Here is a 21,111-nt window from a genome sequence, read left to right on the forward strand (position 1 = left end):
GCTGTGGAGAGAAAATGGCTCTGGTGAGTGCTGAGGAAGAAGCCTTGCCCCCTCAGCGGCGGGCTTCTGTCCCGCGATTTTGTGTAAAATAATGGCGGGGGCTCATGCATATATACAGTGCCCAACTGTATATATGCCCACCTCTCTAATTGCTGCCCAGGGCGCCCCCCCCCCCCCCCCCCCCCCGCGCCCTGCACCCTACAGTGACCGGAGTGTGTGGGTTTAATGTGGGAGCAATGGCGCACAGCTGCAGTGCTGTGCGCTACCTCATATGAAGACTGGAGTCTTCTGCCGCCGCTTTTGAAGTCTTCTTGCTTCTCACGCCGGCTTCTGGCTCTGCGAGGGGGACGGCGGCGCGGCTCCGGGATCGGACGACCAAGGGTGCGTTCCTGTGTTCGATCCCTCTGGAGCTAATGGTGTCCAGTAGCCTAAGAAGCATGACCTATCCACAGTGAGTCGGGCCGCTTCTCTCCCCTCAGTCCCACGTAGCAGAGAGTCTGTTGCCAGCAGATCTCTCTGAAAATAAAAAAATCCTAACAAATTACTTTCTATATAGCAAGCTCAGGAGAGCTCACTAAAGTGCACCCAGCTCGTCCGGGCACAGATTCAAACTGAGGTCTGGAGGAGGGACATAGAGGGAGGAGCCAGTGCACACCAGTATTCCTAATTCTTTCTTAAAGTGCCCTGTCTCCTGCGGAGCCCGTCTATTCCCCATGGTCCTTACAGAGTCCCCAGCATCCACTAGGACGTTAGAGAAAGTGATTTCCCTACAGAGGGGAAACTTGGAAGAAGTCTATTCACTACGCATGTAAGAGAAGCCATCTGTTTCTGTATGAATATAACAAATGTCATCATCAAACAACAACAATTTTGGGGCAGGGCAAAATGTGAACTTCCCTGATCAAACAATTTAGTATTATTAAGCTGTATTTACAAATAAGATATACCAATGATGTCTTAGAACAGATTACTGTGCCCAAGCCTTTTCTTTCTTATCCTGCCAGTTGTGCATAATCCCAAACTCAACCCCCTTGTGTCTCTCCAGCCTCATGCCCCAGTGTCTCTCCAGCCTCATGCCCCAGTGTCTCTCTAGCCACATGCTCCCATGTCTCTCCAGCCTCATGCCCCAGTGTCTCCCTAGCCACATGCCCCGTGTCTCTCCAGCCACATGCCCCCATGTCTCTCCAGCCTCATGCCCCAGTGTCTCTCCAGCCTCATGCCTCAGTGTCTCTCTAGCCAGATTCTCCCATGTCTCTCCAGCCTCATGCCCCAGTGTCTCTCTAGCAACATGCCCCGTCTCTCCAGCCTCATGCCCCCGTTACTCTCCAGCCTCATGCCCCCTGTGTATCTCCAGTCTCACCCTGAGTCTCCCCAGCCATAGGCCCTATCTCTATCCAGTCTGTAGCAAAATAGATGTAAATTATTTAAAAAATACAGGTGCAGAAAAATACTGTATTTCCACATATATGCAGAGCTGGTAACATTCCATATGTGTATACTCCAGGATTGGCAGCATATGGCTAATTTGACAAGCCATCATCATCATCATCATCATCATCATCAGTGTAGATCTGTAGCAAATGCAAAAGCTAAACCCCCTAACCAGAGCCGGATTAAGTGGGAAGGCACAACGGCCGACAGCCTCAGGTTCCCTCTCAGACTCCCTCTCGGCCGAAGCACATGCCAGACAGCCGTAGGCCGTCGGGCCGCTACGACCGCCTTTGCCTGATTGACAGGCAGAGGCAGTCGCTGGGCGGAACGGCAGCGTTTGGCCGCCGTTTCGTGGGCGCGGTCCGGCCAACGCAGGCGTGGCCGGACCGAACGGGGGCGGGCCGCAGCGGCTGCGTAATGTCACACGCAGCCGCTGCGGGCCGGGGAGCAATGAATAGCTCCCGGCCAGCACGCTAAAGCTGCGCTGGTCAGGAGCTACTCTTGAAGTGCAAAGGCATCGCCGCTGTGCGATGCCTTTGCACTTCTGCGGGGCGGGGGAGGGGGGGCGGCACTGACACGCAGGGCGGGATAGCCCTGTGCTGGGCGCAGTGTGAATGATCGTAGCTGTGCTAAATTTAGCACAGCTACGATCATCTCGGAATGACCCCCTATATCAGAATACCCTACACTTCCCTGTTCCATCTCTCCAGTCATAAGTAGTAAGTGGCAAATGCTTGCAGGTATGCAATAACGCACATTTGTCCATTCACCTTCTGAGCATGCAGAGACGTAATGCAAGATGCACTGCGCAAACTGACGTAATACTCACTGCAGCAGCCCCATAGTATGCATTGTTTGTATAATTTGGAGATTAACATTATCTGTAAAGTATGTATGTACAACTGAGTCAACATTTATCACCTACATCATATTTTGGTGTTGTGTGCACTACTGCTATAGGCACATATAACCTATATAACATTTAAACAAATTTAGACTTTTATTGCAAGAGCATTTACATTTCTGTTATTAATTCTGCAAGTTTTGCTGCAGCCATAAACCACTTAAACTAGAAATGTAAGCCGTTATCTCATTATAAACCCACTACTGTGTACAAAGAAAGCAGTTTACATAAGTACTAATGACATTCTCCTTCTCCCTCTCTCTCCTCAGTAGAACCAGACGTCTGGCTAACTTTTGAGTAGGATCAAGCGTCTAATGCAGACTTGTCTATGCTAAGAAGGCTAAAGTGACATTGCTGCCGCATAATCCTGTGTCAAGTCATGTGACCCTGAAAGTGACTTATTTCTCTACAGCACTGGCCACTGTCTGCTGCCCTGAGAGAGTCAGTGAGCCTGGGGGCTGTCAACAAGAGCAGATATTTCAGCCTTGGGGGAGACAGGAAGAGTGACTACTGGTAGAAGACTGGAGGATGACACTGAGTGAGGACACAAATAACAAGAGTCACAGTGGCTCCCACATGAGACCGGACACACAGAAACCTTCCGAAAATAGTGTTTGCATTACAAAGAGGGACATTAAAAAAAGATTTTAAGCAATCAAGAAACTTTTTGAAAACAATTTTTTAAATGTCTTTTTTTTGCATTTTCTCATATTGGGACACCGCTAAACACCCTTAAAGTTCACTTCTGGAAGCTACCAGGACTATGTCACAGCAACCTGTGGTCTATTATTATTATATTGTTTAATTTTGTCTAGTACGAAGCTCAAAAAAAGGCGGCCAAATGTTGACTATGACGGCAATGTACATGGGTCCAGGGAACCAGCGGTATGCCCGCTGGAACCGGCAGAGTAGCCTGGAGGACTATTCACGATCAGAGGGCTGTGAACAGGATGGAGAGGGGAAGCGCAAGATGACACCCTTTGAAAAGGTGACCCACGACATGTCACACGATGAGAAGACGGTCAAAGAGATGGCTCTCGGGAAAAGGATTGGCTTTTATCGACTGCGTGGGGAGATTGGAAGTGGAAATTTCTCACAAGTTAAACTTGGGATTCATGTGCTAACCAAAGGTAATATTTTAGTAAGAGACACATGGGGGAAATGTAGTAAGACTTGGAGAGAGATAAAGTACCAGCCAATCAGTTCCTATCTGCCATGATACAGGCTGGGTTTGAAAAATGACAGGCGCTGATTGGTTGGTAGTTTATCTCTCGACACTTTATCACTCTCCAAGGCTTAGTACATTGACCCTATGTTGAAAAGTGTATATGTGTATATATATATATATATATGTGTCGTGAGGCGGCACTCAGACGTCTTAATAAATAACACAAAGGATCTCCTCACCAAAGGGGATCCTTTGTGTTATTTATTAAGACTTCTGAGTGCCGCCCCACGACACATATATTGGTTCCAACTTCGAGCATGAGTTTGGAAAACTGGAGGGCACTGACGCCCATTGTTTCAGCAGCGAGGAAGGAGTGCCGGCTTCTACAGACTCCTATATATATATATATATATATATATATATACCATTTGCACCTTGACAAAGGGGCGTCTGTGACCCGAAACATTGGTATGTGAGGCTGGATTTAATACAGTTTCGAAGAATTACCTGAGTGCCGCTGTTGATATATATATATATATATATATATATATAGGAGTCTGTAGAAGCCGGCACTCCTTCCTACCATTTGCACCTTGACAAAGGGGCGTGTGTGCCCCGAAACATTGGTATGTGAGGCTGGATTTAATACAGTTTTGAAGGATTACCTGAGTGCCGCTGTTGATATATAATATATATATAATTTCCACATATCAAAAATGCTTAGTTTCAAAGTTGTTGCTTGGGAATACCAAGAAGCATTCAGCTAAAGTTTAAAGATAATCTGGAGCTTCATCTGTAGACTGTATGTGTAATTATAGTAATCAATATGGATGTTCACACTCACTGATAAAAATAAGCAATGGTTTCAGAGCAGAATACCTTATGTTGTGTGGACCACTGTATGTTATGGCAACATCTTATGTTACGGACTTGTCTTCCACAACCTGCGCCAGCCAGTGCTTGTGAAGTTGGGGTAATTCCCCTCTGACCTCTTGCCCTGTGCCAAAGAGACACCCAGGGAAAACAAGTTATTTACCTTGGAGTACCTGATTTTGAGAGCCGACAGTGCATATATACTGTAGATCAGTGGTCTCCAACCTTAATTGGGGTGTGAGCTACTTTCGGAAAATAAAACCTCTGAATGAGCTACCCCCTCCCCCCAATGCGCGTGTGTTCCTGCGAAAGTGGGTGTGGCCTCACAACTACAAGTAATGCCCCCCGCGTAGTGCCAGATACACAAATAATGCCCCTCAGCAGTGCCAGATATACAAATAATGCCTCCCAGCAGTGCCAGATACACAAATAATGCCCCCAGCAGTGCCAGATACAATTCCCCCCGCAGTGCCATTTAAAATGCCCCCTGCAGCACCAGATAAAATGCCCCCCCCGCAGTGTCCGATACACTGCCCCACACAGTGCTAACCCTTGCTGGCTTTTTCTACTGCCACCGGTGCTGCTCCTCCTGTATGAGGGACGGAAGGGGAGGAGAGCACAGTGCGCGCCTTTCCTGTGAAGTCCGGAGAGTTGCTGCGGTGATGGTGACAGAGTCTCCGGCGGTGGCGGGCATTTAAAATATGGTGCCGGTAAGTGAGCCAATCAAAACTTGCGGTCCGGCAGTCAATCAGGTGCCACCACTGCCAGTCCACGAGCTCTGATTGGCTGACGGCCGGCACCATATTAAAAATGAAGGGAGGAGGAGTGCCAGTGACTGCCCAAGCCCGTGCGCTCTGTGAGTTACCGAAAATACTATGGCGAGCTACCGGTAGCTCGCAAGCTACGGGTTGGAGATCACTGCTGTAGATGGACATCAGAAGCCCAGCACTGAATGGTGGTTGGACTTCCGACATCAAATCATGCAATGCGATGGCTAGTTCCCATCACATACAAACCATTCAGTGGTTTAACCATTGCAATGAGGCCGGTATCTTGCGCATGCACAGTTCCATTTTGCGTAGGAGACGCGCAGCTGGGCCAGATTCTGTACAGCAGCCCTTCAGAAGACCATCACTTTTAGATGGTGGTATGCATCGGAAAACTGCCATAGAATGGAAAAAGTACTAACAGTGAAAGAACAACATTTAGAGGGATATCTATCAAGCCTTGAAGAGAGAGATAAAATGGAGTAGTCACCAAAAGAATTACAGCTTACAGTTAGAAGTTAGTCTTCTCCACTTTATCACCATCCAAGGGTTGATACATATCTCCCTTATGGTTCTAAACCATTCAGTATAGATGTCCTTCCCTAGGTGCATACTATTGGTACCCCTGTTACCCATCATTTCATTACTTTTGTTACATTTGATAGTCTTGAAAGACCAAGCTGCTGCCAATCCTGGGTGGACAGACTCATGTTTCCGTGATGCCACTAGTTCCTTGTGAATTGATATGCCAAATATTTGTAGAACCCCAAAATGGCTGCTACCTCTGAGGGAACTCTAAAATCCATTCTGACAGTAGTCAGTGGAAAGGGCATTGGCTCCTTAGCACACATGCATTACCACTATGTCATATGGGATGCGGTTAAGATGCCGGTAGTCGGAATCCCGATACTGAAATCCCGACACCCATCAGAATGCCGACGCCAAAATCCCAACATAGTCAGGAGACCGATACCAGAATCCTGTCAGCCGGCATCCCGACAGTAAGTAGAGGGGTGGGTTAGGGCAGGGGTGGGTGGGTTTAGGCACCACCCGGGAGGGGGGGGGGGGTTAGAGCTAGGCTGCAGGGGAGGAAGAGGTTAGGGTTAGGCTGTGGGGAAGGGGGAGGTTAGGGTTAGGCTGCGGGGAGGGAGGGGTTACGTTTAGGCACCACATGGGGTAGGTTAGGGTTAGAAACTAAGGGGGAGGTTAGGCTGCAGGAACGGAAGGTTAGGGGAGAACATACTTTCCTCCCCCGTCAGGATTTCACACATTGGGATGTCAGTGTCGGTATTCTGACCACCGGCATCCCGTCCACCAGCAAAACATACTGAACCCACTGGTACATTATCATAGATTGCTCTGCAATGGTTCTGCGGTAACTGTTGCTGAAGGCTTGTAAGAATAACATAGAGCTTGTGCTGGACGGACACAGGCCAGCATAGTACGTTCAGCGATCACTGTCTACTCCTCTCACCCAACATTCACACTTATCCGGACTGTGCTGTCTGCTGGCAGAGTTACAAGTTCCTGTCACCATTCGCACAGGATGAACGGTATAAAGACTCACATTGTTTCAGGCACAGCAGTTATAAGCGTTGCTTAATGCATCTACAGCACTACTGTGTCCGGGCCTTGTACAGGTTTCTCATCCCAGCTTAGTCAACACATTTAAAGGGACTGTCCCCTTCGGAAAAGCTTACCTATGTAGTTCTCCACTGAAATCCTCCCAGTAGTGCACCAACTCACATTGCTGGTGGACTCAAGGGGGGAAATTCACTAAGATGGGAGTTCTATTTAAGATGTGATGTTGCCTATAGCAACCAATCAGATTCCAGGTATTATCTTCTAGAAGGTGCTAGATAAATGAGAAGTAGAATCTTACCCTACGTTGTCCAGTCCCCATCCTTAATAGTCCACAAAAGTCTAATGAACAGACCAGAAATAATGTAACAGTAAATTGTAACATTGCTTATAGCGGAGTCGAATTACAAAAATTATGAATTCCCTGCCTCAACGCAAGGGCTCCCAAAAGGTGGGATATACATGGGTGTAGTGCATAATTGTGGGGTATATTAAAAAGAAGGGGGTGGGGGCTGGGCGTTTCAACATTATACAACCTATCTTAGTAAAACACAACAAATGTTTGAAGATGCTACAAATATAACATACATAGACTTCAATACTGTCAGCATTTGATCTGCTGACTGGAGGGCTGGTAGGATAAGCATGCAATGTGGAGGAAACTTTGCTTTATACTGTGCCCAAATAAGCAAAATGTTCCGCTCTGATTTTCATTTATTAATGTGTAAAAGCCGGCCAGGTTCCGGCAGACTTGTGATCATTGGTCCAGCCCACAATACGGGTGCGAGTGTGTGCGGGTAACTGGTCCCCCGTAAGGGATTGTAAAGTAAAAACTGTGTATGCTTTCTTTACTCCAGAAAAAGTTGCAATAAAAATCTTGGATAAGACCAAGCTGGACCAGAAGACGCAGCGCCTCTTGTCACGTGAGATCTCAAGTATGGAGAAGCTGCATCATCCTAACATCATTAGGCTTTATGAGGTGGTGGAGACTCTGTCCAAGCTGTACCTTGTAATGGAGTACGCAGGGGGCGGGGAGCTGTTCGCAAAAATTAACACTGAAGGGAAGTTAGCTGAATCAGACAGCAAAGTTATCTTCTCTCAGATAGTTTCTGCCGTGAAGCACATGGTAAGCACCTTTACTTATAGTATATATATATATATATATATATATACTTTTCTTTTTGTTTGGATGTTGTTGTTTTTTAATGTTTTTATGTTTACCCTGGAAGCAGGTTTCACAGCTTCTGTGGGGAAGCTGTGAAAATGAAGGACAAAGAGCTTCTATGAAAATCTATATATATATAAATGAGAAAGCCCTCACTGACTAACTGACTGACTCATCACTAATTCTCTTATTTCCCGATATGTTAGGAAGATGAAATGTAACACAGGTGGGAAATAGGAAAAGTACGTAATAAGAATTTTAATAAACCTCCCATAAGGGGATGGAAAGGAGGTTGACATAATGACGTCATCACCGAGGCATGATTTGCGTTGTGTGAATGATAACGCCCAAACGGACAATCTGATCAAAATTTGGATTGCACCTCCAGTGTGTAGAATTTAATAAAGTACAAAAATGTCCCTGTCACTTTTTACCGTATCTGCTACGGGTGCTCCTCGGGTAACGCCAAGAACCATGGATTAATATTTACTTACATTGGCAGGCCCGGGTACTATAGGGGGCGTTGCCTAACCACAGTGGGGGATAGCATGTGACAGAATCTTTCATTGCTTGCTCTGGGAAGCGGGTCCCTCCTCCTCGGCTGGTGACATCTCCCTAGTGATATTCAGGAAGATGGTTCATGTGCACTAGAGAGCAAAGACTCCTGCACAGCGCCAGAGTCTTTGCTTCTAATGTGCGATGCCATCTTCACGAAGATGTCAGTGGGAAGATGGCGCCACAGAGGAGCAAGTACCTGCTTTCCAGAGCCAGGTAAGTATACTCGTATCCACCTCCGCCCTCATCTTTGCTCTGTCATCCCCTCTAGCAAATAGGGATCAGTGACACTAAGAAATGAAAGGACGGATGGAATTTCTCACACTTTACAGGGTAAGGAACATATCCAGGGTTTTTAACAGTTGAACGGATGGGGAAGCAATAAGAATGAGGACACATGAAGACCACAGAAGAAAAGGGCATTGAAAGTTAAGGCGAGGAAAACTTCAGTACATTACATAGTGTAATGGGTTGTAGTGTTATTATTAGGAAAAAGCTCCAAGAGGGCAGGTGGATGAGTTTACTTTTTACAGGAGCTGTTGCAATGTATGTTACTGTGTGGAATAAAGGGGATGCAGTTAAAATAACGGCTGTCAGGATCCCGGCGATCAGGATGCCAACAATGGAATCGCGACAGCCAGTGAAATGCCAACGGCCGTAATCCCGACCACCACAGGTCATTCCCACTTGGTTGGTGGGTCCACGCCACCAACCGAGTGAGAATATTACCTGTGGGGAGCGAAGTGAGCCATCAGGCCTGAAACGTGGCGAGCCCGCGGGGGAACTCACTGCCTCCCTTTCGACAGACAGGATGCCGCTGTCGCTATACTGACAGTCGGCATCCCGTCAACCGGTAAACCATATGTATTATGAATAAAGGTTCCAGAACCTTTTGAAAGTAAAACAATGTATAATTAATATATTCTAATCATTAGTAATAAAGGAAGATTCTGGACTTTGGGGAGATTTATCTAAGCTTGAAGAGAGATAAAATAAAGAGAGATAAGTACCAACCAATCAGCTCCTGTCATTTTACAGGCTGTTTGAAAAATTTCAGTTACAAGCTGATTGGTTGGTAGTTTATCTCTTTCTGCTTTATCTCTCTTCAAGCTTTGATAAATATCCCCTTTTGTTGGAATGGAGAGTCCAATCTTTCAAATTTCAAGATTATATTGTTCCGTACGCTGTAAATAAGATTTTACTTACCGATAAATCTATTTCTCATAGTCCGTAGTGGATGCTGGGGACTCCGTCAGGACCATGGGGAATAGCGGCTCCGCAGAAGACAGGGCACAAAAGCAAGCTTTTAGGATCACATGGTGTGTACTGGCTCCTCCCCCTATGACCCTCCTCCAAGCCTCAGTTAGGCACTGTGCCCGGACGAGCGTACACAATAAGGAAGGATCTTGAATCCCGGGTAAGACTCATACCAGCCACACCAATCACACCGTACAACTTGTGATTTGAACCCAGTTAACAGTATGATAACAATGAAGTAGCCTCTAAAAAAGATGGCTCACAACAATAATAACCCGATTTTTTGTAACAATAACTATGTACAAGTAATGCAGACAATCCGCACTTGGGATGGGCGCCCAGCATCCACTACGGACTATGAGAAATAGATTTATCGGTAAGTAAAATCTTATTTTCTCTAACGTCCTAGTGGATGCTGGGGACTCCGTCAGGACCATGGGGATTATACCAAAGCTCCCAAACGGGCGGGAGAGTGCGGATGACTCTGCAGCACCGAATGAGAGAACTCCAGGTCCTCCTCAGCCAGGGTATCAAATTTGTAGAATTTTGCAAACGTGTTTGCCCCTGACCAAGTAGCTGCTCGGCAAAGTTGTAAAGCCGAGACCCCTCGGGCAGCCGCCCAAGATGAGCCCACCTTCCTTGTGGAATGGGCATTTACAGATTTTGGCTGTGGCAGGCCTGCCACAGAATGTGCAAGCTGAATTGTACTACAAATCCAACGAGCAATAGTCTGCTTAGAAGCAGGAGCACCCAGCTTTTTGGGTGCCTACAATATAAACAGCAAGTCAGACTTTCTGACTCCAGCCGTCCTGGAATTATATATATATATATATATATATATATATATATATTTTCAGGGCCCTGACAACGTCTAGCAACTTGGAGTCCTCCAAGTCCCTAGTAGCCGCAGGCACCACAATAGGTTGTTTCAGGTGAAACGCTGACACCACCTTAGGAAGAAACTGGGGACGAGTCCGCAGTTCTGCCCTGTCCGAATGGAAAATCAAATATGGGCTTTTGTAAGACAAAGCCGCCAATTTTGACAATCGCCTGGCCGAGGCCAGGGCCAACAGCATGGTCACTTTCCATGTGAGATATTTCAAATCCACAGATTTGAGTGGTTCAAACCAATATGATTTGAGGAATCCCAACACTACGTTGAGATCCCACGGTGCCACTGGAGGCACACAAGGGCTGTATATGCAATACTCCCTTGACAAACGTCTGGACTTCAGGAACTGAAGCCAATTCTTTCTGGAAGAAAATCTATAGGGCCGAAACTTGAACCTTAATGGACCCCAATTTGAGGCTCATAGACACTCCTGTTTGCAGGAAGTGCAGAAATCGACCTAGTTGAAATTTTTTCGTGGGGCCTTCCTGGCCTCACCCACGCAACATATTTTTACCACATGTGGTGATAACGTTGTGCGGTCGCCTCCTTCCTGGCTTTGACCAGGGTAGGTATGACCTCTTCCGGAATGCCTTTTCCCTTAGGATCCGGCGTTCAAACCGCCATGCCGTCAAACGCAGTCGCGGTAAGTCTTGGAACAGACAAGGTCCCTGCTGGAGCAGGTCCTTTCTTAAAGGCCGATGCCACGGTTCCTCTTGGAACAGACATGGTACTTGCTGAAAGCAAATCCCTTCTTAGCTCCCGAGGCCATTAGTCCTCTGTGAGCATCTCTTGAAGTTCCGGTTACCAAGTCCCTCTTGGCCAATCCGGAGCCACGAGTATAGTTCTTACTCCTCTATGTCTTATAATTCTCAATACCTTGGTTATGAGAAGCAGAGGAGGGAACACATACACCGACTGTTACACCCACGGTGTTACCAGGACGTCCACAGCTATCGCCTGAAGGTCTCGTGACCTGGCGCAATACCTGTCCCATTTTTTGTTCGGGCGGGACGCCATCATGTCCACCTTTGGTCTTTCCCAACGGTTCACAATCATGCGGAAAACTTCCCGATGAAGTTCCCACTCTCCCGGGTGGAGGTCGTGCCTGCTGAGGAAGTCTGCTTCCCAGTCGTCCACTCCCGGAATGAACACTGCTGACAGTGCTATCACATGATTTTCCGCCTAGCGAAAAATCCTTGCAGTTTTGCCACTGCCCTCCTGCTTCTTGTGCCGCCCTTTCTGTTTACGTGGGCGACTGCCGTGATGTTATCCCACTGGATCAATACCGGCTGACCTTGAAGCAGAGGTCTTGCTAAGCTTAGAGCATTATAAATTTGCTCTTAGCTCCAGTATATTTATGTGGAGAGAATTCTCCAGACTTGATCACACTCCTTGTGTGACTGCTCCCCAGCCTCTCAGGCTGGCCTCCGTGGTCACCAGCATCCAATCCTGAATGCCGAATCTGCGGCCCTCTAGAAGATGAGCACTCTGTAATCACCACAGGAGAGACACCCTTGTCCTTGGATATAGGGTTATCCGCTGATGCATCTGAAGATGCGATCCGGATCATTTGTCCAGCAGATCCCACTGAAGAGTTCTTGCGTGAAATCTGCCGAATGGAAGCGCTTCGTAATAAGCCACCATTTTTACCAGGACTCTTGTGCAATGATGCACTGACACTTTTCCTGGTTTTAGGAGGATCCCGATTAGCTCGGATAACTCCCTGGCTTTCTCCTCTGGGAGAAACACCTTTTCCTGGACTGTGTCCAGAATCATCCCTAGGACCAGCAGACGTGTCGTCGGAACAACTGCGGTTTTGGAATATTTAGAATCCACCCGTGCTGTCGTAGAACTACTTGAGATAGTGCTACTCCGACCTCCAACTGTTCTCTGGACCTTGTTCTTATCAGGAGGTCGTCCATTTTCTTTGAAGACGAATCCTCCTTTCGGTCATTACCTTGGTAAGGACCCGGGGTGCCTTGGACAATCCAACGGCATCGTCTTGAAACTGATAGTGACAGTTCTGTACCACGAACCTGAGGTACCCTTGGTGAGAAAAGGCAAATTTTGGGACATGGAGGTAAGCATCCCTGATGTCCCGGGACACCATATAGTCCCCTTGTTCTTTGCTATCACTGCTCTGAGTGACTCCATCTGGATTTGAACCCTTGCAAGTGTTCAAATTTTTCAGATTTAGAATAGGTCTCACCTAGCCTTCAGTACCACCATATAGTGTGGAGTAATACCCCTTTCCTTGTTGTCGGAGGGGTAATTTTATTATCACCTGCTGGGAATACAGCTTGTGAATTGTTTTCAATACTGCCTCCCTGTCGGAGGGAGACATTGGTACAGCAGACTACAGGAACCTGCGAGGGGGGAAACCTCTCGACATTCCAATCTGTACCCCTTGGATACTACTTGTAGGATCCAGGGGTCCTGTACGGTCCCAGCGTCATGCTGAGAACTTGGTAGAAGCGGTGGAGGGCTTCTGTTCCTGGGAATGGGCTGCCTGCTGCAGTCTTCTTCCCTTTCCTCTATCCCTGGGCAGATATGACTCTTATAGGGACGAAAGGACTGAGGCTGAAAAGACGGTGTCTTTTTCTGCAGAGATGTGACTTAGGGTAAAAAACGGTGGATTTTCCAGCAGTTGCCCTGGCCACCAGGTCCCATGGACCGACCCCAAATAACTCCTCCCCTTTATACGGCAATACATCTTTGTGCCGTTTGGAATCTGCATCACCTGACCACTGTCGTGTCCATAAACATCTTCTTGCAGATATGGACATCGCATTTACTCTTGATGCCAGAGTGCAAATATCCCTCTGCGCATCTCGCATATATAGAAATGCATCCTTTAAATGCTCTATAGTCAATAAAATACTGTCCCTGTCAAAGGTATCAATATTTTTAGTCAGGGAATCCGACCAAGCCACCTCAGCTCTGCACATCCAGGCTGAGGCGATCGCTGGTCGCAGTATAACACCAGCATGTGTGTGTATACTTTTTAGGATATTTTTCAGCCTCCTATCAGCTGGCTCCTTAAGTACGGCCCTATCCGTAGATGGTACCGCCACTTGTTCTGATAAGCGTGTGAGCGCCTTATCCACCCTGAGGGGTGTTTCCCACCGCGCCTTAACTTCTGGCGGGAAAGGGTATACCGCCAATAATTTTCTATCGGGGGAAACCCACGCATCATCACACACTTCATTTAATTTATCTGATTCAGGAAAAACTACAGGTAGTTTTTTCACCTCACACATAATACCCTTTTTTGTGGTACTTGGAGTATCAGAAATATGTAACACCTCCTTCATTGCCCTTAACGTGTGGCCCTAAAAGAAAATACGTTTGTTTCTTCACCGTCGACACTGAAATCAGTGTCCGTGTCTGGGTCTGTGTCGACCGACTGAGGTAAATGGGCATTTTACAGCCCCTGACGGTGTTTGAGACGCCTGGACAGATACTAATTTGTTCGCCGGCCCTCTCATGTCGTCAACCGGCTTGCAGCGTGTTGACATTGTCACGTAATTTCCATAAATAAGCCATCCATTCCGGTGTCGACTCCCTAGAGAGTGACATCACCATTACAGGCAATTTGCTCCGCCTCCTCACCAATATTTTCCTCATACATGTCGACACACACGTACCGACATACAGCACACACATAGGGAATGCTCTGATAGAGGACAGGACCCACTAGCCCTTTGGGGAGACAGAGGGAGAGTTTGCCAGCACACACCAAAACGCTATAATTATCCAGGGACAACCTTTATATAAGTGTTCCTTTTATAGCATTTTAATATATATATACATATCGCCAAATCAGTGCCCCCCCTCTCTGTTTTAACCCTGTTTCTGTAGTGCAGTGCAGGGGAGATCATGGGAGCCTTCCCACCAGCCTTTCTGTGAGGGAAAATGGCGCTGTGTGCTGAGGAGAATAGGCCCCGCCCCCTTTTCGGCGGGCTTCTTCTTCGGAGTTTTAGATATCTGGCAGGGGTTAAATACATCCATATAGCCTCAAGGGCTATATGTGATGTATTTTTCGCCATACAGGTATTATACATTGCTGCCCAGGGCGCCCCCCCCCAGCGCCCTGCACCCTCCGTGACCGCTGTGTGAAGTGTGCTGACAACAATGGCGCACAGCTGCAGTGCTGTGCGCTACCTGATGAAGACTGAGAGTCTTCTGCCGCCTGGTTCCGGACCTCTTCATCTTCAGCATCTGCAAGGGGGGTCGGCGGCGCGGCTCCGGGACGAACCCCAGGGCGAGCCCTGTGTTCCGACTCCCTCTGGAGCTATGTCCAGTAGCCTAAGAATCCAATCCATCCTGCACGCAGGTGAGTTGAAAATCTCTCCCCTAAGTCCCTCGATGCAGTGAGCCTGTTGCCAGCAGGACTCACTGAAAATAAAGAACCTAAAAACTTTTTCTAAGCAACTCTTTAAGAGAGCCACCTAGATTGCACCCTTCTCGGCCGGGCACAAAAACCTAACTGAGGCTTGGAGGAGGGTCATAGGGGGAGGAGCCAGTACACACCATGTGATCCTAAAAGCTTGCTTTTGTGCCCTGTCTCCTGCGGAGCCGCTATTCCCCATGGTCCTGACGGAGTCCCCAGCATCCACTAGGACGTTAGAGAAATAGAATGTATTCGGCTTGCTCTGTACTCTCTTCATAATGATCTCTCCAATAATAATCATGTTCTTGATCCCTTAATTATACTTTTTTTTTCCAAAATTGATTTAACTACGATTTTATTCTTCTCACTCAGCACGACAACCAAATCATACACAGAGACCTAAAAGCAGAAAACGTCTTCTACGCTAGCAACACTTGCGTGAAGGTCGGGGATTTTGGGTTTAGCACAATAAGTAAAAAAGATGAGACTCTGAATACATTTTGCGGATCTCCTCCTTATGCTGCCCCAGAGCTGTTCCGGGATGAACATTACGTTGGCGTGTTTGTTGATATTTGGGCGATGGGCATACTACTGTACTTTATGGTGACCGGCAGCATGCCATTCCGAGCTGACACAGTGGCCAAATTAAAAAAGTGCATTCTCGATGGAACTTATTCCATCCCTCCATATGTATCCGAACCTTGCGAGAGGCTGATTAAAGGGATGCTTCAACCTATACCTTCGGAAAGGTGCAGCGTGGATTACATAATGAACAGCGAATGGATGCAGGGAATACAATATCCGAAACCTCTAGAACCCTTCGGTTTGGACCCAAAACACCTGTTAGATACATGTACTCTAAAGGACGATGAAACAGAAGTGAAGAACACTTTGGAAAATTTGGGCATCACTGAGGACCACATTCTCAACAATCGGGGGAAGGACTCTCGGAGCTCAATAACGGGAATTTATAGGATCGTTCTTCACAAAGTTCAGAAGAAGAAAGCAGTAGAGAATGTTCCAGTCATCACAAATCCAGAACACAAGGAAAAGAACACAAAGAAGCCTCACAGAACCAGACGAGAAATAAGGCATACATCTAAATTTTGTTCCATTTTATAAAATGTTATCAATTTTTGACAAAATGAACTTTTCACGAATGCCCAAGAGATGATAGACACCATAATTTTTTATATTCCAAATAAATATTCAGCGATGCCTTTAAGACCTTTCTGCAAATGTCACAAACAACTTTAAAGTTTGGATGAATGATTTGCTACAGGGGTTTCAAAGTGCCAATGCTTCCATTGTTTAGCAAACAGACCACACAATTTTGCAGTGGACACACTTGTATACAGTAGAGACGGCCATTTTGTGGGCTGAACCAAGTCAGCCTACTGATTCGCTAGGGGCTAGTGTTGTCACTAGTCCATAAAGCTCTTGAGCTCCTAGTAAATCAGGAACAAAATGGCAGCCAGCAGGATTTGTAGGTGGTTAGTGAGTGACAACTGTGGCCAATTATGAAACAGTGGTGACATCTGTATATAGTGTGATGCATGTAATTACTGTCAGAGAAATTGTAATCTTTCCTTTTTTTATTTGCCAAAGTACAAATTACAACACATACTTTAAAAATAATAAAAAAATAAAAAAAAACACACACACAAAGGCTTACTCAATAAAATGGTGTAAAACTGTAATCCCCAGTCACCAATGGCACACCAGCTTTGATCAGTCTAGTGCAATTTAGACTGAAAGTAATTAACACCTGCATGTGTGTAGGCCAGTGACCGCACATGCGCATTTAACAACTCGGGAAACTGTGGTAAAGCGATGGCCAACTACTGCAGTCATCACTACTTTTGATATGCAGCGGTAAGGAATTATAATTATTGGACCAGAAATGCGAGAAGTGTTTGAGGGGGGAGCAGGGGGGTGGTGTGAAGAGGCCACAAGTAAGTTCATTGGCAACATGATATAAGTGAATTCCAACCTTTAGGATTACTTCACATTTTATCGGACATGGTATAAAATGAAACCTCTAAATTCACATTAGTGGATTTTTTAAATTTGACAACATTAACAGGGTAAAAAACATAGCTAAATTATTAATAATATTTAGAAGTTTGTTCCATGACGTTCAATCCTTATTTTATAATGCTTCTGTTGACTATACACAGTGGGGGCTGTCATTGTGTGGCTCGAAACGTTATCGGCTGCCTGGCGTGGCGTTACTAGTTCCTAGTGAATCCATAGCTCTACTTTTTTTAAATATTGGCCCTGCTCACAAAATGTCTGCCATCACTGTGTGTTAGTGACGGTTGCAATATACGGTGACACTTCCTATTAGTAAGCATTTGGTAACGCACTTTCCCTAGCAGACGGGGGCAATGTATGAAACCTTTGAGAAATAGCTTTTCTACTTTATCTCTCTTGAAGGTTTGATACACTTCCCCAGTAGCACTAATACTTATTTCTCTGGCAGTATGACAAGCAAATGAATACATATAAAGACATAAAGCAATTAAAACTAGAATTCCCTTTCGAGAACCACTGTGTTAAACGTTTCTAATATATGACGTGCTGTTGTGGTTATATACAGGATTATGTTTTATGCAATAAGAAGTACTGATTATTGTGTGTGAACGAAGCAGCTTTACGACAAGATAGACTAGTAAACCGTATTCCCTAGTGTCTGGCAGGTAAGTCAATACGTGTCATTTACAGCGAGTTATAAAGATGTTAATCGGCTTAGTAAAAATGGCAGCAATATTTAGAATAGTCTCTACAAATCTGCTTAATGTACCGTGCCAGTCACCAGGACCTGTGAATTGAGGCACTTAGCAATTCTACTTTGCATTAGTCATATAGAAAAACTAAAATTGAAAATGAAAATTAGATCTATTTAAAAAATAAAAATAAATTTTATATATATATATATATATATATATATATATATATATATATATATACACACACACGTTGGATTGACATCTTGGTTGTTGCAAATGAAGATGCATTGACATGTGATTGCTGTACTTTAATACATCTTTTATTTTCTATGTTTTGCCAAAGGTAAATATGCTTGGCCAAGTATTTGGGCTAGATCAAGTCTTAACCAGTAGCTCCGTTTAATACTATTGCACAGAATATTACAATGTAAAATATATATATATATATATATATATATATATATATATACATACATACATACATACATACACACACACACACACACATACATTTGCTTTTTATTTTGTAAACACGACTAGAAATGTATTACAGCACTTTATTTCGATTTTTTTTTTTACATTTCAGTTTACAGAAATATCTCCTAATTTATTCTTTAAATCTATTGGATGGCAGGATACATACTACAATCAATGTCCATGTAATATCTGTAAATATCGCATTCACCTATCTGGTGCTTCTCCTCTACACTTGGGATAACGGCAATTGATAGGATATCACTTTTTATAAATCTATTTCCAAAATAAGAGAGTGTTGGTCTGACACTTGTAGCATAATCTTAATTTCACAACACTGTTTCTGAGCCTCAGCCCCCACCTTTTCCCAACAGGTCATGTTCTAAGAATTTACGTCTGTGGAAACAGGAGGGGTATGGCTCAGCAAAATAATTAGCTCATCTGTGCATGATTAAAGTAATCCACAAAACATGACCTGTTGGTACTTGAGGACTGGATTGAGAAACTGTTTTGCATCATTACTAGTTAGCGGGGAGCTACAAAGTTCTTTACATATATATTTTCTACACATTTTCTATCAGTACCTGACACAATACATGTAAAGGGACACTTTATAGACATTTAAATGGTGCATCTTTAAGCTGGGTTTACACAGAAACCACATCATTTCCTTTATTGACCCTTTGGCCTGTTCGCTGCTGTAGTGGCTTGTAATGCATTGTATGAAATGTGCTGTTTAAAATAGTTTTTTGTTTGTTTTGCTTCAGCCTGCAATTAAGAGCTTCCCTCCTGTAAGTTTTTTTTGCAAGGAGGTGCATCTAGCAGTAGTACACTGCGGCTGATGTACAGTAGAACACTGCGGTAAAGTCGGCTAGACACTGCGGAGTGCTCAGGCATCATGGGATTAATTTTTGCTTTGCAATGCATTTCAGGTACACATGGCACTGAACGACTCAAAGGTCACCTTGAGGAAATCAACGTAGGGGACATCCGAAGTCTCATCTGCCTGATGATAAAAGGATTTGTAGATACAGTGCCCTTTAAATAGGGGTTCAGAAAGGAGCCGCAGGTGGCAGAAATCCCAGCTCAGTTGCTATGGGTCTACTGCAAAACTTTCACTAGTCTATATGAAAACGCCAAAAGGGTTCTACTTTAGACACATACACCAGGGAAGGAAAATTTTACAGATTGAAGTAATATATATCCTATGCACAAGCCACGCTAAATAAGGAGCTGCTAAGGGTAGGTCTGATTTTATGGTACAGAACCTGCATCACCTTGAGAGATGGTCGCTGAACGGATTTATTTTGGTGCAGATTTCAAAGCACCTGCAAAGCTCTCTACACATCACAGAAACACACTCTAACTATTCTATGCTGCTATGGTGCAGCAGCTATTTAGAGTATATTAAAAACTGTTTAGCCACAATGTGTTAGTGGTAGTATAAAGGGGAGTGGGTGTATTAAGGTACTTTATGCTATAATGGACTTTTCACGGCTAGCGTTCAACCAAGGCTCTAGACTAGAGAACCAAACTACTCACACTGTGATCAGCTTGTACATTTCACATAGCTCCATGATATAGTGTTCTGTTGGTTTACTTGCATGTTCATATTCTCTCCCATTTTCGCTTTGTGTTAATGATTACACCATGTATAATTGAATATTTAAATATTGTATTTTGCATTTCACTGTTTCTCTGTTGTGCATGCAGAGTGGGTGCATTGATGGCATTCACTGTAACTCAGTACGGACTGTATTGAAAGCCTTGCAGTGTTATTGTTTTGGTCTCTAATGCTGAACGTGTTCTATAAATCACTATTTTCCTACACTCTGGAGACTGTCATTAATCAGATACTTCAATATTAAGAGTGCATTTATTGTGGCATGCACCCGAATAAAAGGATCGACTTTGTAAAGATCTATTCTAGAGCATACCATGCTGCGATTTGTAGTTCCGTAAGAGCTGGAAAGCTACAGGAGGCTCCATTAATGTGACCATTAATAAATAGTTACTGCACAGCTAGCATTGCTGCTCCCTTTAAAAGATACAGAAGTGTCCAGTGTCCATAGGAATGGCTCTCCTGCCCTGTCTCTTACCAAAGAGAAGCAGGAAGCACTAACAAGATGTATCAACATCTCGGCCGCTGGTCGAGTGAGGTAGAGAAAACTCCTCCTTCCGGCGATCTGAGCAAGACTTACAGTGCATTAGCCTAGTGCGAAGTCTTGCCTCCTGGCCAGCCCCACAGAAGCCACCGTTTAGTACACATACTAGCAGGTAATACCTGCCAAGGGTCGGGTATGCGTGACTGATGCCGGTCACATAACTACAGCCCCCTGCCAATAGGTGATTAATCAGCCACAAAGGTATGCCTAGCGGGTTATTTTAATAACATCTGAAGGATTTTCTGTCGACATACAGTAGTATGTTGACTGTTAAAATAGTTATTTGCAGATAACGTAGAGAACACTGATTTGTCTCTAAGTTATCTGCTTTCATAACTAATGAAGAAGATCAATGTTAAATGTAAATAGCGCTGGTTGAAGAATATTTGGCACGTACCACCAGGGGTTAAAGTGATCGGGAACCTGGTGAAATGGAGTTCCACCACCTGTAGGTGACATAATGTGAATAAGGGGCACTGCTGTGTGTCGTAACGTGACTAAGGGCCACTACTATGTGGTGTAATATGAATCGGGGCTCTACAAGCGGTGTAATGGGAATAAGACTGTGCTATACTGTGGGGTGTAATTAGAATTGTGGGTACTATTGTGTGACCCCTGTCCCTTTATAAAGTATAAGACGTAATGCACAACAAATTTCTAGATTGCATGGGAATACCCTGGTTCTGCTTAATTGGGGGGGAGGAGTTCCACCAGCTCTCCAGAACCACAATTCATACATCTCCCCCTTCGTATC

The 21,111-nt window shown here is 45.1% G+C and overlaps 1 protein-coding gene across 4 annotated transcripts in view; it reads left to right on the plus strand.

The window, feature by feature from the left end:
- Positions 1-20,022, plus strand: part of NIM1K (NIM1 serine/threonine protein kinase) — a 129,939-nt gene extending 109,917 nt beyond the window's left edge. For 2 of the 4 annotated variants that reach the window (XM_063961704.1, XM_063961712.1), the window contains exons 2-4: positions 2,605-3,465; positions 7,582-7,850; positions 15,359-20,022. In XM_063961704.1, the coding sequence (XP_063817774.1) occupies positions 3,177-3,465; positions 7,582-7,850; positions 15,359-16,108 (1,308 nt within the window). In that variant the 5' untranslated portion in view covers positions 2,605-3,176 and the 3' untranslated portion in view covers positions 16,109-20,022. The remainder of the gene's footprint in view (positions 1-2,604; positions 3,466-7,581; positions 7,851-15,358) is intronic. The other 2 variants (XM_063961722.1, XM_063961731.1) reach the window with 1 other exon arrangement.
- The last annotated feature ends 1,089 nt before the right edge of the window (positions 20,023-21,111 follow it).

The sequence above is a fragment of the Pseudophryne corroboree genome, chromosome 1 (genome assembly GCF_028390025.1).
Source record: "Pseudophryne corroboree isolate aPseCor3 chromosome 1, aPseCor3.hap2, whole genome shotgun sequence".
Lineage (NCBI taxonomy): Eukaryota > Metazoa > Chordata > Amphibia > Anura > Myobatrachidae > Pseudophryne > Pseudophryne corroboree.